This window comes from Pteropus alecto, unplaced genomic scaffold (assembly GCF_000325575.1).
Source record: "Pteropus alecto unplaced genomic scaffold, ASM32557v1 scaffold161, whole genome shotgun sequence".
Taxonomy (NCBI): Eukaryota; Metazoa; Chordata; class Mammalia; order Chiroptera; family Pteropodidae; genus Pteropus; species Pteropus alecto.
In genome coordinates, this window is record NW_006432943.1 from 950,525 (window position 1) to 977,614 (window position 27,090).

At 34.9% G+C, this 27,090-nt stretch overlaps 1 protein-coding gene across 24 annotated transcripts in view; it reads left to right on the plus strand.

Moving 5' to 3' along the window:
* Window positions 1–27,090, plus strand: part of MAPK10 (mitogen-activated protein kinase 10) — a 437,658-nt gene that overhangs the window by 304,863 nt on the left and 105,705 nt on the right. For all 24 annotated transcript variants that reach the window (XM_025043836.1, XM_015586056.2, XM_015586057.2 and 21 more), the window contains one exon: window positions 11,192–11,361. In XM_025043836.1, the coding sequence (XP_024899604.1) occupies window positions 11,192–11,361 (170 nt within the window). The remainder of the gene's footprint in view (window positions 1–11,191; window positions 11,362–27,090) is intronic.

Sequence of the window (27,090 nt, forward strand, 5' to 3'; positions counted from 1 at the left end):
TCCTAATTATTTTTTTTTTTTTTTTTTGTCATTTTGTTTTAGGTGAGCTGACCCCTTTCAGTATTTCTTGTACTGCAGGACTCACTTTTTGTATGTCTATAAAGGTCTTAATTTCTCCTTTATATCTAAAGGAGAGCTTAGCTGGATATATTATTCTAGGCTGGTAGTTCCTTTCACTAAGTAGTTTGAATATTTGATTCCATTTCTTTCTGGCTGGTAAGGTTTGCACTTAGAAGTCCGAGGATAATCTAATGGGTTTATCTTTATACGTTACCATTTTCTTCTCTCTGGCTGCCTTGAGAATTCTATCTTTGTTGCTGATTTTTGATAACTTTAACACAATGTGTCTTGGTGAAGGCCTTTTGGGGTTGAGATAATTGGGTGTTCTGTTGACTTCTTGAATTCCATAGATCTGGGAAATCTCATCCACTATTTGTCTGAAAATGCTATCTAGTCCCTGTTCCTTTCCCTTCCCTTCAAGAATACCCATTATTCTTATGTTTTCTTTCCTGATGGTATCAGCTAGTTTTTGTATTTCTCTTTCACTATTTTTCATTCTTCAGTTTCTCTCTTCTTTCCGATTTATTTCTAGATTTCTGTCTTCAATATCACTGATCCTTTCTTCCATTTGGTTGACTCTATTTCTCAAGCTTGTTATTTCATTTTTCAACTCCATTGCAGAATGTTCTTCATCTCAATTAGAAGTTCTGTTTGGTTGTTCTCCTGGCTAAAAACTCATTCTGCTGATCTGGTTGTTTTTTCAATTCCTGAAATTGTTGATATGAACGATTTTGGATCTCACTGAGGTTTTTCAGAAGTGCCATCCTGAATTCTGTCATTTAAGTCATGTATTTCTATGTCTTTAAGCTTATTTTCTGGAGATTTTTCTCTTTCTTTCTGAGATGCTTTGTCACATTGCTTGTTCATGGTGTTTAATGGACTATTTCTCCACCTGCTCATTAATGGAAGTCTGTAAGCTTATTTTCTGGAGATTTTTCTTTTTCTTTGTGAGATGCCTTGTCACCTTGGTTGTTCATGGTGTTTAATGGACTATTTCTCCACCTGGTCATTAATGGAAGTGTATTCTGATTTTTTTTTTTTTTCAGAAAGATTTATTATATAATGGTCTGTAGCCTGTTGCAAAGAAGGTGTTTTTCTTTTTGTTCCCAGTAGGTGGCATCTAAGCCTGTTGGGTCTCTGCTTTATATAAAGTCTTAATAATTTCTTTTTTTTTCTTTATAGATGTTTGATCTTGCTCACTACTCTCGAGCTCAGTCCCTGTCAGTGTTAGCAAAAGTTTCAGTAGTGTTTGCTCAGATTCCACTGGGGCTCTGCAATGTTCGGTCTTGGAGGGTATGGGAGAGGGGCCCTCTGTATTGGGGGATGGGGGCTGAGGCTCAGCCTTGGTTTTGCGACTGTGGCTGGAAAAATCAACTGTTGTTTTTCTGCCATCCTGCTTCTCTGTCTGCCATCCTAATGACTGGGCCCTGCTGCTGGCTTCGTGGGGCTCAGAGTACTCCCAGGCAGGGCTGTTCAGGGAAGTCGCCGCACCTTCTCTCCTCTCCCTCCTCCTCCTACATGGAGCTCCAGCAGCTGCGAGAGGCATCTTCTTTGTCTCTCCGAGTCCATCGCCCGATACTCGGGGTTCTGACCTGTGGTAGCTCTTATGCGCAGATCCCGTGCTCAGATGTCCTGGTGTGCAGTTTGGGTGTTTTTTGTTGAGTTTTAGATGTTCAGCTTATGGTTGTTTCAAGGGTAAAGATCCAGGGATGTTTCTGATGTCACTCCTCTAATTTAATATTAAGGGAAAATTTAATATTAAGTTCCATGGGGGCAGTAACTCTATATTCTCAGTGCCTAGAACATTGCTTGGTGCAGTGTAAGACAAAATATTTGTTCAATAAAAACATACCACAGCAATAGAAAGACCTCAAATCTCAGTGACTTTTTCAAACAAAAGTTTATTTACTATTATGTGAAGTCTAGTACAGGTTACCAAGGACTCTCTTCTACTGGGGACTCAGAAATTTGGCTTCTGCTTTCCTGTGACTCAGGAATTTAGGCTCTTGGCATCTTGTGATGTGCTAGCAAAGATATTATTGTGTGGAAAGAGATGGATTGCAAAGGCACATCCCCTAAATGCTCCTGCATTTAGGTGATACCTGACACTTCTGCTGTAGTCTTTTTGCCAGAAATAGTCATATGGCCACAATAGGACTGCAAGGGAGGCTGGGAAATATAGTGGAGCAAATGGATATTCATTGAGTACTGTCTCTGTACCACAAATGAAAACACAGGAAAAAAACATTTATTATCTGACCATTCTGAATCCTGTTGATTACATGTTGATTTTATAACAGTATCATAATCCTTGGGATGGTGTTATGGCTTAGGCCAACTTTTGGTTAAAAACATCCTAAGACTACTAATTAACTATGTGTTTTTAGCTATTATCTAACTCCTCAATAATAATGATAACTATAGTAATAATGATAAACTTTGTTGAGAGTTTCCTATAAGCTTATACCATGTTAAGAGCTTTACATAGATTATCTCATTTAATATTTCCATTAATGAAAGGAAGTAGATTGCCCTCATTCCATAAGTAAGGGTACTAAGGCTAATATTGTAAAAAACTTGCCCAAGGCCTTATAGTCAGGATTCTTAGATCATGTTGTATTTTTTATCTTTTGCTGAAGTTCCCAGCCTAGGATTTCTCAATCGCAAAATGAAAACACTAATTCTTACATGAAGTGATTTATTAGACGCTTAGTACAATGTCTGTTTTTAATATTAGCGTGGTGCCCAGTAGATATTCAAGCAGTACTAATTATCTTCCTTCATATATAAAGAACAGGCAGGCAGAAGCAATGCCTGCTGTATTAATTACTGTTACGTGCTTTTTCACATAATTGATAATAATGGTTAAACATAATTTGTCTTAAAGTTTTTACTGTATTATTGATTTGTTGTAAGTCATTTATTCCACAGAATAATCATCTCTAGGCCACTCACTATAAATGTTATATAGATACCAGGCTGTAATCTTCCATAGAGAGTAACATTTCAAGTAATAGGGTGAGGAAAATATGCTCTTGAGAGAACAAAATCTAACCTTAAATGTAATTATGTATTGTTGTCTCAAATCTCCCTTTTTAAAATTAATATATAAACAATTTGATTCAGAGTTAAAATGGATTGAACATATGCCTTTCTGCTATAACGAACAAGATTGCAGGCATTGTTTCTGCTGACTTTATGTAACAATCTTGGAGTGGCATCATGAAGCAATTTAATATCAAGTCATAACTATGAGAATGATTAGCTCAGTATCATTTGTGTCAATCACCACTTTAGGCAGATACTTCTCAGTATCCAAATGACAATATTAAAAGAATGTCCAACAGATTGACCAGTTAACTTTCTGAAGACGCACTTTGTAGCTAATTCATTTTGGTAACCTACTGAGAGAGATCAGTATTATATCAGTAACACCTTCAGTAGTGCCTGGCATACAGGAAGTGCTTGATAAATATTTAACAAATGAATTAAATCAGGCCCTTTAAATTTCTAGGCAGTTCTGAAAATCCAGCTTTCCATCACCAACACAAGATTGTTTGCTTCAAACCCGAATTAAAATCAGTTAAATTCAAACTCTGGGCTGAGAAGATTGATAAATAAAAGGAGGACGTTATTTATTCATTTCTCTTGATTTTCTTAGCCTTATTCCCATAGCTCCTCTTATCATAAGAAAACCACATCACTATTCTAAATTATTTTAGCTTAATGGTTTAGTAAAAAAGGAGCACATGTTTTGGAGTTGGACAAACTTCAGTTCATATTAACTTGTACCACTTGATAGTTCTAAGACTTTGAGCCAATTAACAGCTCTGCATGCCACTTCTCATCTGGTTAGTGTTAAATATAGTATGTAACAGAATACAAATTTTAACTTTAGTAAGTAAGCAATTAATACTGGTTCACCTTTCTTACTCCCCTTGTTTTATTGAGAGTTATCATATGAGTCATGTGAAACATATTTGTGCATGTTTGATTAAAAAAATATATCTATTGACTTGTTTGATTACAAGTTTATTATAAGAAGAACTATTGAATATATTTTTCTGAAGCTAAGTGCTAGAGAAATTTTACCTTTCCTCTGAACTGGTATGATAAATTTATGAGATTAATGAATTAAAACTTGCCACTCACTGTGGTTTTGTTGTGTTGTCATTGTTTTTTTCTTTTGGCTTTCTGAAAGCATGACACTAAGTTTTTTGCTCAAGGCAGTAGATATTCATAACTTAGTCTTCTGGTAAAACTGTTATCACCCAGCCTGCTTTCTTTGACATTTATTCATAAAACTGGATTTAATGATTTCATTGTTCCTATATCTTTTATGGTTAGCTGCACAAATCCTTTTCGGAACCGCACTGTATATAAATAATAAATAAATGAAAGAATACAATGACTTGCTCAAGTTTTCACAGATAAGTGCAGAACTAATCCAAATGTGATGCAGTTTTCAGCTACATCATTCAAAAGAAACTAAAGAAGTTTAACTTCTAAAATTTCTTAAACCTCAACATTTTCTGCTTAGAAACTAGCAGTATCATAAGACAGTCATGCACAAATGAAAATGGGGAGGGAGTGCCTATGGAAATAGGTTATTAAATTTGAGAAATACCTGAAGGATAAAATCAGTAATATGGGACATTTTTCTTTGTAAAACTCTATAGCTATAAGCTAGCAACTAAACTGATGATGGAGACTAATTGCACAAGGCCTTTTCTTACAAGTTGGCATAAAATGTAGTCTTTTCGCAGAGCAGATTATATTCGGATTTCCTCTCTATCAAATTGCCAGTGGCAAAAAACCAAAAAGTGTTCTTTTAATTTAGCTTTAAAATTTTTTGGCAGATGGAGAACAGGGCGGAAATGAGTTTGCTTTGAATTTTTGCAAAGAAAATTGTTGAGTCGTTTAAACATAAGATTAATATTCAGTGGAAGAATGAGTTATTTTTTAAAAAATAATTTGACCAATAGAATAGACTATTCTAAACCTATAGTTATTTTGAACCATATTGATCTCCAAAAGTTACCATTGTGGTGATTTATAATTTTTTAAATATAATATTCCTTCTTTAAAATTAATAATCAACATATTAATTTCTTCTCTGCAAAGAGACTTTCCATTTTGATGAGCATTTATGAATGCCTGTGAATTTCAGATATTCCTCTCAAGTGTTTCGGTATAGCTTTAATATTAAGAGATGATGGAATGTTTATTTTCATGAGCTAATTGAAAGAATGTTGGTCAGACACTATATTATACATATGAGATGGGAAAACACATCCCTGGCAATGTGACATTTGGGCCTGCTAAAGAGGTGCTGATATCAAGGAGAGTCATCCTGACATTTTTAACTTCTATATCCTTTGGTTATTTGGTTTGACATTCATTGCTTTTTTTTTTCCTGCAGGAATATTTTACTGTACTTTAAAATGTCACCACCTCATACAAAAAGCCACCATGGCCATGCTCGCACATCCAGCTCTAGGGGACCTGGGAACCCTGGGGACCATGAGGCTGTGGACACCAGCTAGCCCTCCAACTAGCCCACTTTGAATGCTCATATCTGTTAAATCTACTATTCTTTAAAATAGTGGTTCTGGAAGTGTGGAACTTTTTAGAAATATAAACTTTTAGTCCTACCTTGCTCCTCAGGTAGTTTCTATCCACTTTTAAACTTTAGAATTTCTGCCTTAAACTATCGGCCTTCTCAATATGAATTTTCGATTTTATCTTTTTTTGGATTAAAATCATCAACTCTCTTTGTTTCTTCCTTTCTTGGGTTCAAATAATCAGTTATATGACCAGAACTAAGAATATTCTAAAATATGTAACTAGAGAAAGAGTTTTTAGCATCGATAACATTTGTCCATAGTGTGCAGAATGGCATATTTTCATAGGCACGTTTAAAAAAAATTTATACTAGTTTCAGGTATAGAGTACAATGGTTAGACATTTGTACAATTTATAAAATGGTCCCCCCATTACTCTAGCACCCACCTGGTACTACACCCAGCCATTACAATAATGACTGTATTCCCTAGGTTGTACTCTATGACCCTATGACTGTTTTGTAGCTACTAATTTGTACTGCTTCATCTCTTCACCTTTTTCACCCAGACCCCCAAACACCCTTCTCTCTGGCATTTACCAGTTTGTCCTCTGTATTCATGAGTCTGTTTTCATTTAGTTTGTTCATTTCTTTTGTTCCTTAGATTTCACATATAAGTGAAATCTTATGGAATTTATCTTTCTCTGTCTGACTTTTTTCACTCAGAATAATACCCTCTAAGTCTATCCATGTCTTTGCAAATGGTAAGATTTCATTTTTTATGGCTGAGTAATATTCCATTGTATATATGTACCATTACTTATTTTTTTCTTCCATAATTTCTTTATCCAGTTGTCTATTGGTGGGCATTTAGGTTGCTTCCACATCTTGGCTATTGTGAAAAGTGCTGCCATGAACACAGGGATGCACAGATCTTTACAAATTAGTGTTTTGGTTTTCTTTGGTTAAGTACCGAGAAGTACAATTGCTGGGTCAAAGTTAGTTCTATTGTTAATTTTTAAAGGAACTTCCAAAGTGTTTTCCATAGTGGTTGTACCTATTTTCAATTGCACCAACAGTGTACGAGGGTTCTCTTTTCACCATATCCTCGCCAACAGTTGGTGCTTTTTGATTTACTGATGGTAGCCAATCTGACAGGTGTGAGGTGATATCTCATTGTGGTTTTAATTTGGATTTCTCTGGTGATTAGTGACCTTGAGCATTTTTTCATATGTTTATTGGCCATCTGTATGTCCTCTTTGGAGAAATACCTATACAGGTCTTCTGCCCTTTTTTGAATTAGATTTTTTTGTTGTTGTTGTTGAGTTGTATGAGTTCTTTATAAATTTTAGATATTAACCCCTTGTCAGATGTATCATAGGCAAATATCTTCTTCCATTCAGTCATAAGCACATTTTATAGAGAAAAGTTTGTTTGAACTTTGTAGTCATGACAAGGAAGACTGCATGGAAATCAGGGATAAAATATACTGTATTAAATTTGTTCTGAGCTCTTTAAAACTCAAATTAGATTTGGAGAAAGTTCTTCAACACAAGATATTTGCAATCCAATTTTTAGTTATGACATCAATACAAGAAAATTTCTAATGCTGTTATTTCTGTATCTTACTGCTAATGATTAAAATAACTTTTTCCCTCAATTATTTGAGGTAATTTCAAGGGTATATTTTCTAACTTTTAGATTTTACTTAAATTTTAATTCAAAATTGTGTGTGTGTGTGTGTGTGTGTGTGTGTGTGTGTGTGTGTGTGAATCCACAAATTTTATAATGGTGATTTTCAATCTTACTGCAAGTAATTATATGCTCTGAAATGGAGATAAAAGATCACTGAATATTTTTTAGTTTAGAAAATGTGTCAGGACATTAGGTAATTCATTTGAATAGCTTTTGTCTGACTGGCAGTTCCTATGTCGCTGACATTTTGCCAGTGGTATAAGCTCTGTGATTGTTTTAACCATTTTACCAAATTACTAGCAAGTCTATATACAGCTTCCCCACTATATGAAAAGTCTTGTTTTAGCTATGCACTGAGGATGCATGAACTACAGGGTACTTCTCAGAAGTGTGAACAATAGCTAGGATGAAATGATTTACCCTAGTATAGCACTGAGGTGTGTGTTAATCCTTGTCCTAACTAGGACTCTGGTTTCCAGTTTTTGTGTGCCACGAGTAATGGAATTTAGCAGTTCATAGAGACACAAAGTGTTTTCCCTGAGGCAAATACAGAAATGTTATTTCTGTTGCATAACGCGTTTTACTTTCTGAATATCTCGGCAGAGCTGTAAGATCTATTTTATGGTCTTTGGGTGTTTCCTTGCCTCCACTGAGTGGTTCTCAACATGCATCAGAATACTTAGAGGGCTTATTAAAACAGGCTGTTGGACCCCACCCTCAGAGTCCCTGATTAATCTGTGTGGAGTGGGAATGAGCGTTTGCATTTCTAACAAATTTCCAGATGACGCTGATGCCGATGCTCCAGGGAGCATGCTGTGAGAGTGATTGTTCTAATCCTGTCTTTCTCAAAGTTAGCTCTTCAGATCCTCAAATGAGAACTACCTGGACTGCCTACTTATCTTCAGGTCTTCATTACCTACTCTGATAGCTTGAATCCAAATCTCCAGGATGTTATGCCAGTGGTTTGTAGTTCATCAAACCCCCCAGGTGGTCCTGATACATATTCATATCTGAGAACAGTGAGAGGAGAGATCTGAGGATCTTGTTAGCATGAGAAAACACAGATCAAGTCTCCTCTCAAATATTAGTAGTTTTATACCCCTGACTTGGCATCTAGTAGTTTTATACATAGGTAGTTGAATGAATGAATGATAATGAATAAATGCAAGCAGTTAGTTGCGGCTCTCTCTTTGCTCCCAGAACCTTTTATTTATTCTGCTATGGAATATATCATCCATATTTTGACTACCTGCTTAACCGACTGCCTCCAGCTATATGAGGACTATATCTTTTTGTTGTAGCTCTAGTGTCAAACCCAGTATCTGGCACATAATATGTATATCATTTGTGTTTGTTGGATTAAATGTTTGCAAATGTTGAATAGAATATTTCTTAGGGTAAACCTGAAAGAGAACTGGCATGAATTGTTAAACTCCCTTGGTTTCTCTAAATATGTATTGAAATGTTGGAAGGAGGGGGCCAGTATAATGGATTCAGTTGTAATACGAAGAGTGAGACCGTAGCTAGAAAAGCCACATTCAAGTCTGAATAAGTGGGGTGGTACCAATATATGGTGTGAAGTCAGGGGTCTGGAATGTAAAGGTCCTTAGGTGAGATTAGTACATACATATACAATGCAGTCAGACTAAGTGACATTTCAAAGGTGACGAGAATAAATGGGTGAAAGGGAAGTGGATTAACTAGGTCTCATGAAGCTAATGTATGCTAAAGATTTTGTGAGTGGTCAGAAACCAGAATATTAAAGAATGTAACGAAGGGTCAGAACATGACAAATGGCAAGCCAGGTACTTCATTCATCCCAATTACCCTTGGCAGATGAATTCATTTGTTAATTTAGTCCAGTTGCTTTTTTATCTTTCCTAGCTGGGAAAAGTGGGGTAAAGGACTTTAATAGGATTCGTTTACTGATACATCAAGAAGTCTAGAATAGACATGGACCATGGTGTGGGGGGCAGTTCCTGATACTGTGGTTGAAATCAAGGTTTGTTTAAATACTACTATTCCTGTACCTGCTGTTGTCCACACCATTTTCTAAATTCTAAACCCTGTTGAAGCCTCCTTAACAGGTTTACAATACCCTGATTCTTAAAGTCTTGTTTAATTCCATGTTCCATGCTTCACAGAGAGCCTCAAGGGATTTCAGACCTCTAGTTGTTATATTCTCAGATTACCTGAATTTTCAATCTTCTGTCCAAACAACCTAGATTCCTAAACTATAGTTCATTCTGTTCTTTGAGGCCTGCATGCATTTTGTACTGGATTGCTGCCACCATGTGTCTCCCAGTCACAGGCTGGTGCCTGCCACATGTTTTCTGCTCTCAGGTCTGTCTGGGGTCTTCAGGTCCTTGCGCTCTCGCTCAGGTCCTTACAGTTCCCATTGTATCCTCATCGTTTACACTAGTACTGGTGCTGCCTGGTTGAACCAAGTGTGTACGGGGGTCACATATTAGTTTGTACATCTATTTCAATTTTTTTAGGAATGAAATACTAAAATTTTCAAAGGAAAATGGTTTTATGACCAACCAGAGATTCAGAGCCTAAGAAGGTTTAAATTTTCTTTTGTATTATATGAGAATTCAATTTTCAGAAGTCAATTTATGTTGAAATCATACAGAGACCTTTTAGTTTTTTACTAATTAAGCTTTGGCATAGTTTGAAAGTTGTGAGGTATGTAGACAATTGCTCATTGTGTGGGAATGTTCTACTCATTGCAGAACATCCAGTATTGTTCGATAAGCCAACTAAATATAAGCCACATCTTCTATCGTATGGCACATAAAAACATGCCACAAATCTCTCAAATACCAGCCGAGGGTTATGCCACCTCTCATGAGAAGTACTGGTTTAGACTATCAATTTTTAATTGCCAGAATTGGGGAGGAACCTACAGAACATGTGATTATTTGAGAACTGAACAAAAAATCAGCAAGAAGGAGAGGGCATCACTACAGGATAGAGGCATCCATGAGCGTGTTACTCAAGGAACAGGCTGGGCAGCATTCTGTGAGGTCCCTTCTAGCTAGGGAATCCATATTATTTACTATCATAATGTGCAAGATAAGATCATTTCTGGGTAAACAATAATCATGGATAATGGATATTTACATTATATATATATTCATAAATCATGATTCAAAATTTCAAGGACAGTTTCTTCAATTGGTAAATATAATTAATAGAGAGAAGAACTTCTCTTAAAGATAAAAGATATGACAATTGAAATATTTAACATCTAAGCCTGCAAAGAATTAAAAGGTATCTTGTAACATTTTAGAATCATGTTAATTTAGACTACAATTGTTCAGTGTTTAATGTATGATAATAGTATTTTTGGTATTATTGAGAACAAATGAACTCAACACTTTAATTGAAATTTACTTGATTAAAAAAATTAAAACTACACATTATTTTATATCTCAGTTCTTTCTGAGAATGGAATGTAGATAAAATATTTTCTCATATGGCTATTATAATGGAACATCAGAGTTCAACTCTCAAGTATCTAGCATAATCTCTGGGACCAATATATGTTCAGTAGATGTTTGTTCCATAAATAATTAAATGGTTTTAATGAAATATGTCAGAAAAGATTATGCAGATCTAATCAGAGATTATTTTATTGTAAATAGTTTTAATATTGAAAACAATTTTTTGGCATTTTTTCCTAAGCTCTTTTACTCCAGGTAATCTTACATGGACTAATAAATAATTTTTCTATGTGAAATATAGGTTTATGTAATGACGATAGATGACTAAATATTAGTAATCATTAAAAGAACATGTTTCTCTATAGCTCTTTATTATTCTGGTCATTCCCTTGTCTCATGTTTTTACTGTTCTTCTTTTTCACAGGGATTCGATAAACAAGTGGATGTGTCATATATTGCCAAACATTACAACATGAGTAAAAGCAAAGTTGACAACCAATTCTACAGTGTGGAAGTGGGAGACTCAACCTTCACAGTTCTCAAGCGCTACCAGAATCTAAAGCCTATTGGCTCTGGGGCTCAGGGAATAGTTTGGTAAGTGGAATGGATTTAACTTATATTTTTAAAGAGAACACACTGTGTCAACTAGCCACAAATACACAAACAAAAAATAGATTGCATGACTGAGAAGGGAAAATACATTCTACTGAAGAAAAATAAAAGCATAAGCATTATTTTTAATTTGTTTATCCATTTGCTAACAATATGTACAACTTTGCTGGTGACTAGTTTTTCTAGTCACAAAAAATATCCATTACACAACAGCCATAAAACAAAACAAAAACAAAAACAAAAAACAAGCACAGAAAACCAGAAGTTTTCTAGCTGTTATTAATACATTAAAAAAAAACAAAACATATTTGAATGTTTTTGCAACAAGAAATGTGGAGATATGTGTAAGATAACCAGCAAATAAAATCTCTTACACTATAAAGAAGCGCAAATGATATCTCTGATGTTCCTGTGACTTTTAAAGTTCAACATTTAAAATTTAGTTACCTATTAGAAAAATGGAATTTTTAACATGTTTGCCAAATGTTTCCAAAATGGAAAGATTCTGTGATCCTTGGTAACCATTCTTTTATGACATTTTGGAATCGCTAATTCGAATGATGACAAATCAAGATTTAATTGGCTGTTATAAAACTTGCAAATGTGATGATATCAGGTTGATAAGCATTTCTTTTAGATAGTTCTAACTCATACTGTAGCAACTGAATGTATTTAGTATGAACTTATTAATATAATAATTTTTAATTTGATGGCTTATACCTATAAGTAAAAATTTAGGACATGCATTATAAATACATATATTTATATTTGTAAAAGAAATTTACTTATATCAATATTTTTATTCATTATATAAATTACTATTATATTAGTAAGGTCCATTTAAAAATACTTTTAAGGGATGAAATAAACATTTTTATTTTTTGAGCAGTTTTAGGTTCTCAGCAAAATTGAGAAGACAGTACAGAGACTTTCCATATACTCTCTGCCCCCACATAGGCACAGCCTCCCCCTCTATCAACATGGCCACCAGAGTGGTACATTTATTACAATGGATGAACCTACATTGACATATCATAATCACCAAAGCCCATAGTTTACATTAGGATTCACTCTTGGTGTTGTACATTCTATGGGTTTGAACAAATGTAAAATGACATGTATTCACGTTATACTATCATACAGAGTATTTCTACTATCCTAAAAATCCTTTGTGTGACACCTATTCATTCCTTCCCCTACTCCCAACTTCTGGCAACCACTGATCTTTTTACTGTTTCCACATTTTGCCTTTTCCAGAATATCATACGGGTGGAATCAAACAGTATGTAGCTTTTCCAGATTGACTTCTTTCACTTAATAATATAAATTTAAGATTCTTTCATGCCTTTTTATGGAATGATAGCTTATTTCTCTTTTAGCACTGACGAATGTTGCATTGTCTGGGTTTACCACAGTTTACTTATCCTTTCACCTACTTTAGGATATCTTGGTTCTTTCTGAGTTTTGGCAATTATGAATAAAACTGCTTTAAACATCCATGTGCAGATTTATGTGTCAACATAAGTTTTAAAAGTTCACTTCATTTTTGACAACTGGTTTTAAGTTTACTCTGAATGCTTAGTTGGTGTAAATGGCAGACGTGCATGGTTGGTGCACTTACTAAATTATTTATTAGCATTTAAGCCTCAGCTATCAAATATACCAAGTCTTTTATTAAAATTCACCTAGTAGATTTCAATCTTTCCTAATGTCAATCAGTAGTTGTTTTGGCAATTCGAAAGATAGAATATTTTAATAGTTTAGACAATGGGCCTCTTCATTTTGAAAATATTTAAACAGGTGAAACAATATTTATTTATTTGTTTGTTTGTTTGTTTTTATGGTGCAGATATGAGGTGACCCTTTCTGGCACAATATAATTTCATAGTTTAGTAGGCCCTAGGATTCCCAGACCCTAATCTCCAGAATCCGTGAATATGTTATCTTACATGGCAAATGAGACTTTGCAGATGTGATTAAGGTTAATAAGGGTCTTAAAATAGGCAGATTATTCTAGAATATCCAGGTAAGACCAACCTAATCACATGAGTCCTTAAACGTGGAAATGGAAGGCAGAAGAGTGAGTCAGAGAGATGCAACTGGAGAATAGAGATAAGGGATTTCAAACATGAGAGAGACTTGCCTTATTGTTCTGTCTCTGAAGATAGAGGAAGAGGGTCAAAAGCCAACGAATGGGGTGGCTTCAAGAAGCTGGGAATGGCCCTCAGCTGACAATCAGCAAGAAAGTGGGACCTTGATCATATAGCAAAAAGGAATTGAAATCTGCCAACAAATCTGAACGAGTAAGGAAACTTATTCTTCTCTAGCACTTCCAGGAAGGAACTCAGCCTCCCAGCATCTTGATGTTGGCCTGGTGACACCCATGTAGGATTTCTAACCTGCAGAACTAAAGATAATAAATTTGTGTCGTCTAAGCAGCTAAATTTGTGGTGATTTGTTGTGGCAGCAATACTAATAATACACATGGTATGGTAAAGATCCTAGTATTAAGATAATTGCTATAAATCTTGTAAAAGCAGGTACTCTGAACTATAATGTTTTCAAAGGTAGGTGTTCAGGGTGCCTCTGTCAATTCTCTCCAGACTGTGAAATTGCCACTTTCTTTTCAAGTCATATCTTTTTATTTTTATTTAAAATTTTTTTATATTATGTATTATTTATATTTTTAAATTTTTTTTTTATTATGGTGACATTGGTTAACAAAATCCAGTAAGTTTCAAGTATACATATGTATTTATATTGCATCGTGGAAGTCATATCTTTAACCCTAGGGCAATATGTGACCACCTTCCAGGAGGGATAAATTAACTGGTATGGACCAGTATTAATGTATATATTGAATATTAGTAAGGTTTGATTTCTTTTTTAGATTACAATATGTGTTTATATTTTCTTCTGCATTCTATTAGATGGTTTTTATAATGCATGGAGAGTGGGAACTCCATGCAGAAGATCATTGTATTCATGAAGAACTTTCAAAATGAAATACAAAACCAAAATTTCTTATAAAGGAGGAGAAATGGGAAATGGAATATTGTAGACTATGATAACGTTTACCTAAGATTTTCATTTAAGATGATCACCTGGATTGTTTTATTTTTCTTTAATCCAAATTCCCACAGCAAATGAGGGCTGCCAATAAAAAGAAGCTGATAGACCTTTAATGGTTCATAAATAGATCCAAAGCATAAATTTTGCTCAAGAAGTTAACAGATTGTTCCAGAAAGATTTGAAAACCTACCACTAAGAATTGTGTAGTATGCTCTATGGCAGCCGTCACCAACCTTTTTGGCACCTATGAGAATCTAATGCCTAATGATCTGAGGTGGAGCTGAAGCAGTGATGCTAGCTAATGCTTGGGAGCAGCTGCAAATACAGATGAAGTTTCGCTGGCTCCCCTGCCACTCACCTCCTGCTGTATGAGCTGGTTCCTAATAGGCCAGAGACTGGCATTGGTCCACGGCCCTGGAGGTTTGGTACCCTTGCTCTGTAGGACATTTTAGACCTCTATTTCTTTGTGTATAGGATGAGAATCATCCTGGGTGTTGAGTATAATGACTGAAAATATATTTCAATAAATAAAATGTCCTTGAATAAGTTTTTTAATCCAGTTTTACAATAAATTTATTAACAAATTTGTCAGTCAAAGGACATCTAACAATTTCAAAATGTTAGCCTTAAAGTTTCCTGTGATTATTATTAGACTTTTTGTCTATAGCTGAAGAAAATAAAGCTAGCAAAGACCAAGATGAAGGAGCAGATTTCTCTCCCCAATCTTTTAATTTGCCACTCTACCATGTGCACAGATACCACATGGTATTGTCTTCAACCTAGCCATTGAGATACTTTTGTTTACTTATCATAACTTGGGTCTGTAATGTACTATTTATCTTATAGATCTATTGACATATTTATTTGTCTTCTCTATCTACCTGCCTTTAAGTTCCTCTCTATTGCTTTTGTCAATAATGAGTTCATCCACCTATCTCACACCGAGCATTTATTCATTCCCAGACATGATCCTAAAATCCACAGACCTTTCCTCTGTTCGTGAAAACTTTCAGATTTGCATAATGTTTTGAGTGTCTCATACAACCCTGAGTATAATGACTGGAAGAAATTGGAAACCGGGAGAGTCTTGGGTCTCCGCCAGGGAGGGCAGACAATCAAAAACAGATGATTCATTTATTTTATTTTATTTTCTTTGAACAGGAATAAAACATGAAGGAACCAATTCCAAAAAGGATGTTCATTATCATTTTTTTCTACGTGTCACTATAAAATCTTGTGTGTATGTACATAGGAAGAATTTGGCTTCTCAAGTATTAATATTGGCATATTGGTAACTATGTCATAGAATCTTCATTGTCCTAACTTGATTGAAATAGAGACTCATTTCTACTGTTTAGTTACCTAAATTTGTTGTTGGGTTTTTACACTTTCTTACTCTTCTTTGGACTACTTCATCACTTACTTATCATAAGGAGGAAATAGGCAATACTAAAATATCTTCAAAAGGAATTAACCACTACTATGCTAGTTTTTATTCACCATAGATGGCAGACCAAATGTCATTATTGAGAACCATTAAGTAAAATCCAATACGAAGTATTTTGAAATAAATAAAAAAAATTTCTATATCTTAGAAAAAAAAAGATTATCTGTTGAAACAGAAAAAAACCAATCAGAGTTACAAGTGTACCTCAGATATTGTGGGTTTGGTTCCAGACCACTGCAGTAAAGCGAATATTGCAATAAAGTGAATAACACACTTATTTTGGTTTCCCAATGGATATAAAAGTTATGTTTATACTACACTGTAGTATATTAAGTACACAATGGCATTATGTCTAAAAAAATCAAGGTACCTATATCTCAATTAATGAATACTTTATTGCTAAAAAATGGTAACTGTCATATGAGCCTCCAGTGAGTTGTAATTTTTTTGCTGGTGGAAGGTCTTTGCCTCAGTGTGGATGGCTACTGACTCATCAAGGTGGTGGTTGCTAAAGGCTGGCGTCGCTGTGGCAATTACTTAAAAGAAGACAATGAAATTTGCCTTGTTAGTTGATTTCCATTCATGAACAATTTCTCTGTAGCTTGCGATGCCTTTTGATATCATTTTACCCACAGTAGAACTTCTTTCAGAATTGGAGTCAATCTTCTCAAACACCATTGCTGCTTTATCAGCTGTTTATGTGATATTCTAAATCCTTTATGTCATTTCAAAAATCTTCACAGCATCTTTACCAGAAGCATATTCCATCTCGAGAAACCACTTTTTTTGCTCATCTATAAGAAGCAACTCCTCATCTGATAAAGTTTTATCATAAAATTACAGCAATTTAGTCACATCTTCAGGCTCCATTTCTATTTTAGCTCTCTTGCTATTTCCACATCTGCAAGTACTTCCTCTGCTGAAGTCTTGAACCCCTAAAAGTCACCCATGAGGGTTGGAATCAACTTCTTTCAAACTTCAGTTAATGTTGATATTTTGACTTCTTCCCATGAATTACTAATATTCTCATAGCATATAGAATGGTGAATCAATCACTAGAGATAGCATAGCAGCTATAGCCTTATGAAATGTATTTCTTAAATTATAAGACTTGAAAATCAAAATCAGTCTTTGATCTATGGGCTACAGAATGTATGTTGTGTTAGCAGGCATGAAAACATTAATCTTGTTGTACTTTTCCATCAGAGCTCTTGGATAACCAGGTACATTATCAATGAGCAGTAATATTTTGAAAGGAATCTTTTCTTTGAGAAGTATGTCCCAACGGTGGCCTTAAAATATTAAATAAACTGTGTTGTGAATAGCTGTACTACCATCCAAGATTTGTTCCATTTCTAGAGCACAGGCAGAGTAGATTTAGCATAATTCTTAAAGGCTTTAGGGATTTTGGAACGATAAATGAGCACTGGCTTCAACATAAAGTCACCAGCTTCATTAGCCCCTAATGAGAGAGTCAAACTGTCCTTTGAACTTTTGAAGCCAGGCATTGACTTCTCCTTTCTAACTATGAAAGTCCTAGGTGACATCTTCTTCCAATAGAAGGATGTTTCATCTATATTGAAAATGTGTTGTTTAGTGTAGCTACCTTCATTAATTTTCTTAGTTAGATCTTCCAGGTAACTGGCTGCAGCATTTACATTGGCACTTGCTGCTTTACCTTGCACTTTTATGTTATAAAGATGATTTCTTTCCTTAAACCTCTGCTAGAGTCTAACTTTTCTTCTGCAACTTCCTTACTTTCTCAGCCTTCATAAAATTGAAGAGTGTTAGGGTCTTGTTCTGGATTAGGCTTTGGCTTAAGGGAATGTTGTGGCTGGTTTGATCTCTCATCCAGACCACTAAAAGTTTCTCCATATTAGCAATATGGTTGTTTCACTTTCTTATCATTTGTGTGTTCACTAGAATAGCACTTTTAATTTCCTTTAAGAACTTTTTTTTTTATTCACAACTTGGATAATTGTTTGGTACATGAGGCCTAGCTTTCAACGTGCCTTCCTCACTAAGCTTAATCATTTCTAGCTTTTGAGTTAAAGTGAAAGATGTGCGATTCACTTGAATTAAACACTTAGAGGCCGTTGTAGGGTTTTTGATTGGCCTAATTTCAATATTGTTGTGTCTCAGGGAATAGGGAGGCCTGAGGAGAGGGAGAGAGATGGGGGAATGGCCAGTTGGTGGAGAATATACAACATAGATTGTTTGCTGTCTTATGTGGGCATGGTTTATGGCACCCCAAAACAATCACGATAATGACATTTAAGATCACTGATCACAGATCATTATAACAAATATAATAATAATTTTAAAATTTAAAAGATTGTGAGAATTATTGAAATGTGACACAGAGACATGAAATGATTAAATGCTATTGGAAAAATGGCATCAATAGATATGCTCGACATAGGGTTGCCACAAACCTTCTATTTGTAAAAGAATGCAATTTCTGTGAAGTGCAATAAAGTCAAGGAAAATAAAATGAAGTATGCCTGTATCCTTCTTCCTGTGTGAGCAAAGAAGTCCTCTGTAGTTTCCTAGGTGGGGAATTGTAACGTAATTTATGCATTTTAAACAACAATGGTCAGGAGCTAGATGAACAAATCATTTTAGAACATTTTTTCCAATCATCAGATGAGGATTTCATTAGTGTTGTCTCTACTCCAGAACAACAACAAAAAAGAATATAAAGAGAAATCAGCAGCAGGGAGTTCATTATCTTTTATCACTTCATCCTGCTATTGATTGCCAAGCCAAGAAGCATTTCTGTTTTTTCATTTCTTTCTCCAAAGATGATTCAAACTGACAGTGTGAGGAGCTGGCAAAAGTCAGCAACCAAGTTTAGCAGAGAAGACTTGCCAAGGTTTGTCTGCACTTTAATGAAAAAGAGCTGATTGTATAGTTTTAAGTGACAGGAAGTGGAACCATATTCTTTCCTTCTTTGGCTTGCTTTCTTTGTCCTCTTTATGTAATCGTTTTATAGGCAGTCTCAATCTAATCTTGCAGAATTATCTTTTACAGGACATTTATATAAAAAATATAAGTTGAATACTGATAAAAGCATAAGACAGGGTGGTTTATTGTAAAAACCATGGCTAAAAAATTAAATATTTAGAATTAAGATGATATACTTTATGTTTATACAACTTTTCTAAAATTCCAATTAGAGTTAGAGGATGACATTTAATAAAAGTTGAACTATATGTATATGTATATGAATATATAACTAATATATAATTGATTATATATCATATATGTGTATATAATATAGATACATTATCCAATGGATTAGTTTATCTTAATTGAGTATATATGCTATATAACATATATATGTATGTATATATATACATGTATTTTATGTATGTAGGATAGATATCATTTAGTTTTTTTACAAAAATTTGAAAAACCGGTTTTTTTTGTAAATTTCCTTCAATTAGTGGTCTATAGCAACAAGATCCTGTGCAGATAATCTAAGATTTAAATGAATAGGCATGTTCATCATTATCTTGGGTGTTTATATATTTCTATTTCATAACCTTCCTTTGATAAGTGGAAATGGTGGGTATGGTGAGCCTGCTTAGTAATGCCCTCCTAGCCTGGTGAAGTTAAGGGTTAGATAGATAGAGGGGAAGTTCCTGTACTTTTGGGGTGTGTGTGTGTGTGTGTGTGTGTGTGTGTGTGTGTGTGTGTGTTTGATCTACACTGAAGGAAGATAGAGATGTAAAACATTCCATAAGTAACAATATGGTGCAGGAAACTAAGTTTGTTATAGCATTTTATCTAGTGGGCCCTTCCTTAGCCCACCAGGTGATACTGTAACAATACTACCCTGGTACATATGTACAGATATATATGTGTTTAAACCTTGTTTGCTCTCAAATAGGAATTAAAGTGATGAAAATAAATAGATGTGACTTATTATATACCTAACATGTATAGGATCTGTGGGAGTGGTGGTTACCATATCCCTCAGAGTAAAGTCTCTTCAAGGATATTGATAATGTGATAAGGAAAATAGGGAAAACCACTCCCCAAGGAGTCTAAGTTATTGACTCCTTTGCCTTAAATAGTCGGGGTGTAGAAAGAAAAGGGCTTTTCTTCGTATGTTTTTTATTGTAGAACGTAATTTGCATTTTGCCTTCCTACTTCCTTGTAGATAGAATTGCTGTGAGTAGGTCAGAGCTCTCATCAAAAACCAAACCACTGGCTTTGTTCCTTTTTTTAATATTACCAAGCTACAATAATTAAAACAGTATGGTATTGGCAGAAAAATAGAGACATAGACCAATGGAATAGAACTGAGAGCCCAGAAATAAAGTTACCCATATATGGGCAACTAATTTTCAACAAAGGAGCCAAAAACATGCAATGGAGAAAGGAAAGCCTCTTCAATAAATGATGCTGGGAAAACTGGAAAGCCCCATGCAAAAGAATGAAACTAGACTGATATCTGATACTATACACAAAAATCTCAAAATGGATTGAAGACTTAAATATAAGACCTAAAACAATAAAAGACATAGAAGAAAACATAGGTACTAAACTAATGGACCCTAGTCTCAGAGAAGTTTTTGTGAGCTTGACCCCAAAAGCAAGGGAAGTAAAGCAAAGATAAATGATTGAGATTATATCAAACTAAAAAGCTTCTGGACAGCAAAAGAAACTGTCAATAAAACAAATAGGCAACCAACTGAATGGGAGAAGATATTTACAAAGGATACCTTCGATAAGGAGCTAATATCCAAAATATATAAAGAACACAGCCCAGCAGCAACAACAAAATATCCCAAACAATCCAATTAAAAATAGGCAGAAGATCTGAACAGATACTTTTTCTAAGAAGACATGTAAATGTTCAACAGATATACGAAAAGATGTTCCACTTCACTAGCTATGAGGGAAATGCAAATCAAAACCACAATGAGATAATACCTTGTACCCGTTAGAATGTCTATTATCAATAAAACAAGAAACAGGTGTTGGAGAGGATGTAGAGAAAAAGGAATCCTCATACACTGCTGGTAGGAATTGGTACAGACACTATGGAAAACAGTATGGAGGTTCCTCAAAAAATTAAGAATAGAGCTACCATATGAGTCAGCAATTCCTCTTCTGGGTATCTACCCAAAATATTTGAAAACATATATGTACCCTTATAATCACTGCAGCATTATTCACAGTAGCCAAGATATATAAACAACGTAAGTGTCTTTTGATGGATGATTGGACAAAGATGTGGAACATATAAACAATGAAATTCTCAGCCATAAGAAAGGATGAAGTACTGCCACTTGTGACAACATGGATGGATCTTGAAAGTATTATGTGAAGTGAAATAAGTCAAATGGAAAAGGACAGAACTATATGATTTCACTTTTTTGTGGGATTTAAAACAGAAAGTAACAAACAAACAAAACTCATAAACACAGACAATAGTATGGTGGTTACCAGAAGGAAAGGGGAGAAAGGGAAGGAAGAAAAGGGTAAAGAGAGGGGGTGTCAATATATGGAGATAGAAGGAGACTAGACTTTGGGTGATGAGCACATGATGCAATATGCAGATGATATACAATTGTACACTTGAAACATATAATTATTAACTATGTTACTGCAACAAATTTAATTAAAAACAAACCTAATGTAACAAAACAACAGAACCAAAAACCAAACAAAAAATCCCTAAATTTGTTGTAATGCTCAAAAAAATGATTGCTAATAATGCCAAGTAAAGTAACATCAGTAAAGCAACCACTGTGGAATCATTTTCAAATAATAATAGTTTGTGTTTGCTTTGGAAAAGAAAATGGTTTATTGAAAGTCCCCCCCTTTGTAATGTGCTCATTTTTATTTAAAAAAAAAAAGACACTATTGACTCACTGATGCTTTTAGCAGCTTTTCTCATCTTACTGATGAATTTGAGCTACTCCATCAATGCTCTGATCGAATCACCCATGAACTAATAACACACATTTACAAAATGGCTGACAAAAGTTAGGGAACATCTGTAAATATATACTAGAATAAAGTAACTGAAACTTGGCCATGTTAAGGTACATGATGAAAAGATATTCAATATCGATTTATTGCTAATTAAGATTAGGAGATAAGTTGATTAAGTAAATTCTCTGAATTTTGTAATAAAATATTTGCACAGTTAAAGATCATTGGTTTAGTTACAGATACTTTAAGATACCTTATAGAATCATGTTCAGTCATTATAGTTATAAATATACTATACCTCAACATAATTAAATTTGCTGTTGTGCTTTATCAATGATAATATTTAACTTTCAATCTCTTAGAACCTTGATTTACTCATCTGTAGATAATATCGATATCTCACAGAGCTCTAAAGTATAAAATAAACTAGGTACATGACACTGCCTTAGAAATCAGATATTGTCATGACTTTTAGTAGATTCAGAGAAGGTAGACTTAATGTTGCTCTTTTCCACCAATTGAAAATTATAAAAGGTCAACATATGTAACCCAGAAAGATGCCTGATTGTAACCATCAGATTGGACATGTTATGTGTACATTATCTTTGAGAACACAGGATTTAAAAACGACTTTACTAATACTCCATAAATGAGTCTGCTAAAGAAGCATCTGAACCTTTTCATTCCTATCTTTCAATCTGAGCTTAGGTAACCAAGATTATTTACAATAATTATATAAATTTTAAACATTAGCTTTTAAATTTGCATCATTACTGCACAGACCCAGCTAATCATCTATAAGCACAGAATTCGGATGGAAGTGTTTTATGATTATGAGATTGATGGTATTAAGAGTGATGGGTAAAATCATCCAGAAGGTTTCTCAGGGCACCAGACATCTTGGGTAACACCAAAGAGACTTAATTAATGGGTCCCAAATGATGATTTTATTTTGTTTCTGGAAACATCACTCATGATCCTGTTGTATTTTCTCTTCTTAGAATTGCTAATGGTCCATTATGCTAAATGATGCATCTTTAATCACACATTTCCACTTAGCCCCTGACCAGTGGAAATGATGACCCTCTGATCTACATGTGGGATATCAGCACATTTTTATCCTTTTATTTTAACTTTACAACTTAGACCCTTAATTATAGACTTCTTCGGATAAAGAGCATTGAGCTTCAAATATTGTCTTTTACATTGGAAGAGGTCTGAGGTGGTAATGGTGCAATAGGAGAGAATAAGATACTGCATTCTTCCATATTTTGCTGTTCTTCTTGGCCCCTTTGCATAGCACGGGTGCCAGATATTTATTTACCATATTTTTTGATTGATGAGTAAGTCTTATAAGTGTTACTTTTTTTTCCTTCATAGAGAAAATATGGTACTTTGAGAAACCATGGGTAGAAGCCTGATGTTAGTATGCTTACAGAAAAAAACAAAATTATATAAAATCCATATTTGTGTATATTAACCATAAAGTATATATGTGTTCTTATTTGTAAATATATAATCATCAATGTGATAGCTGATGTTAAAGAGGTCGGATTACATAATCCTAAAAATTATATTTGATCTTGAGAAATATTATGGACGTTTATTCTGAATTCTGTCATTCTTCAGTAAATTTGTAATTGATTTACATCCCTGTAGTAAAAATCAACAGCAAGAGTTTATAGCCCAGAAGCATTTTTCCTGGCAAAGAGGAAAAATAGTCATTTAAATTTTTATAGATAATTATTCGCTTACAGATGATTGAGTCTTCTCTGTAAATCATTTATTGAAATAATTAGTGACACATTATTTATTTTTTTTAGTTTCTACTTCAGTCCCAAAGATTTAATGGTTAAATGAGACTGATTCTTATTTCTTTTAGAACCTGTCTCCTAGGGCATCAGTAGATATTTTAATTGCAAAAATAAATTTAGTTTGTGGTCCATGTACTATTTTGCCAGATGCATAAATCCTGATTAAAATTAAAGTAAATCTGTGATTATATATATACTTAAAAAAACCCTATAACCCAACTACAAGTATCTAAAGACCTAATCTTGCACTATTCAATGCATCTTGGAAAAGCCATATTTTTCGCAGAAAGGAGACAATGTCTTCAATTACGTTAAATTATGTTAAATAATAGAGGGCAATTGCTCTTCCTCAGATTCCAGAAATCATTCTCATTTACTGCTCAAAGAGACCTGTCCATTCTATCTGTAGATAAGGTGCCTTAAAAGAAAGAAAGACAAGAAGAAAGAAAGAAAAAAGAGAGAGCAGTTAGGTGTTGTCAATGTCGTAACTAAAAATAGCAAGGCTTAGAGGCACTCTTTATAAAGCTCAGAGGGAAAATACTTGGCCCCTTTCTCTGGAGTCATTCTTCTGGTCTGTTACAGCAGCACATTCTGTTTATGGAGTCTGAGCTATCTTGCTAATCACGAATTTAAATGTAGGAGCTGAGGACAAAGGAAGACATCTTTTAGTTTGGAAGCTCCAAATTAAACAGCCCTATTGTTCCCTGTTCTGCTCTCTACTCCCAGATTCATTAAATTTATTTAAAATATTTGACTTTGTCAAAAGAGTTTCACTTTACATGTTCAAAGTTATGAATCCAGCATTGAAACATTGCATTTTAAGCTTCTCTGTATGACTAGAGAGTCTAAATCACCATCAGAGAGGGACTTTGGCCATGTCATTTGACGTATTTTTTTAAAGACATATACTTTAGAATTCTTTTAGCTTTGCCTTCTTCATTTATATTTACCTTTATTTTTTTTATCATTAAAAATGTTTTCCACAGACGAATTTAATATGGCCATTCATAAAAATCAAGATTTTACTCCTGATCTAGCGAGCTACAACACCAAATATATTTTTTAAGTGTTTCCTTTGGATTTACCCAGGACTGGGAAATGAGGTTGGGGAGCAAAGGCACATAGAGGAGGCAGCATGTGGGCTCTGAACTCCAGCCTGCACTTCACCTGCCCAGCAATGTGCCCTGGGGTCCAATTTACCGGAAAAGAGCTGCTTTTTGCCTAATTCACACACCCACACCAGAGGGGCTGGCGGCTGACATTAAATGAACAAAATTTAGATTTCAGGTAACCAATGAGAGAAACTCAACCAGCAAAAATGTAAGTTGGAGAGTAATTAGTCTAGAGAAAACCTAGTAAAGTTAGGATGTTAGTTCACTGGCATGGTAGTTTAAGACACCTAAGAAAATGGAAAGCATCAGAGAGCAGAGGAAAATTATAAGCCAAATTGTTGTCTCATTAACATTGTTTCTTCTCCCACCTCCTTTCTCTGCCTGTATCTCCTTAATGACATGAGTCTTTCAAGGTTTCCCTGTCCTCTGAGCCTGTCCTCCTGCCGGATTAACTTTTTTCCTATTTAGCCTGGAACTATGAAAATGATTGCAAAGACATTCTCAGATGCTCTCTATTTTCTTACCTCTTTGTCCTCTGCAGCCCCGTTTTCCAAACCCTTATTGGAATCAGCCCAACTGACTATTTTCTCTGCTCCTGCTGGAAGGCTGAGCCCAGCTGGAGAAATCATGCAATCATGCTGATTTCCTCCATTATAAGTTTATGAGCTTCATCTTTAGCTGGGCCCTTGTCGCTGCTTAGCAATCCTTTTACTTATATGTCTCATCAGCTCCCTGTCCCATTTCCCATGGTGGCTGTTATAATCCTTTTACAACTTTCATTGTAAGCTCCTAACTGCAGTTCACCCACCCCCATTCTTTGCAGAGGGCCTTACCTCCTACTTCCTGGAGAAAACAGATGGCCTTAGTCATGTGAGCTCTTACTTTCCCCTTCCACCTCCTAACTGTGTCATCTACAGTTTTCTCTGCCCAATTAGTTCCTCCATGAGGAGCTCCGGAGGCTGGCCACCCACCTGTGTTCTTGATTCCATTCCCGCCCTCTGCTTCTGGGGGGCTATCATTTGTTCTCTATTTTGCATAAACTATCTCTTCTCCAGTAGTGTCTTCTCCCCTGCTTAGAGAAGACCTCCCACAAAATTCTCATGTGAAAAAAAATGTTATTTAGAATGTGCCTGTCCCTCAAACTACCTCTCTAACTCACTTTATCATCGAACTTCTTGATAGAATAGTGTGAATTTAACGCCTCCACATACTATTTAAATTCTCATTTCACAGACAGTCGCAATTCAATTACTATTACCGCCGCCCCCCACACCCCGCCCCAATGGAATAGGAAGCTACAGAGAACGCTACCATTGACTCTAAATGGTTAATCCACTGGTTCATTTTTCAGCTCCCATTTTGTCTCTGTAATGTTTGGAAATGTTAAGTATTTATTGAAGTCTTCTTGACTGTCTGTCTTCCCTTGATTTTTAAGCTGGGAATTTTCAAAATTTGCCCTTGATTCCAAAATGGATGAACTGGCCAGCACATAAAGAGGATCATAACATAGTGGTTAAAAATGCACAGTCTGGAGCCTGACAGCCTGGCTGGGATCCTGGCTCACTCTCATCTGAGTGTGACCTCAATTACTTCACCTGAAGATGGAGCTAGTAGAAATATGTGTATATAGAGTTGTTGTTAAAATGAACTAGTTAATATAGTACCTGGCTTTAGGAAATAGTCAGTGCATGTTCTTTTTTTTATAGTTTATGTAAAAATTTATTTAATCAAAATGTAGAAAGATGATATTATTACATATGACATGGTTGGAAGAATCTAAATAAAAGTGTGAGTTTTATTCAATTGCATAATTTGCTGGTGTATCTCCTGGGTTGTGTGATGGGTATTAAATAAGGGTGAGGGGCAGAGGAGTTGGATAAGTTAGAAGCTGGGTGATGTTTAGTGAGCAGGGTGATGTTTAGTTGGATAAGTTAGAAGCAGGGTGATGTTTAGAGTTGTAAAGTTGAGTTGGCCTCCCCTATTGCAGGGGAGTGTGGAATGTTTCCACTCTGAAATTTAAATGAGAAAAAAAATAACAAAGCTAAACTATGCAGCCCTCTATATGAAATATTCCATATCCAGTTTAATCAGGAGTTTCCTGGTCTTTAATTAAGTTGGTCCTGAAGAAGGAATTAAAAGGCCTAGATAAGTAAATCTTCAATTTACCATTCCCTAAAGTACAGAGGAGGTGAAGTTAGAACAATTACTTTCTTTCCGATGCCAGAGAGACCCCTTCTGCCCAATATTTATTAATAGAAAAATCTTCTTGCTCAATTATTGATCTAGCAGTCTTTTTGATATGACTTCTCCCAAG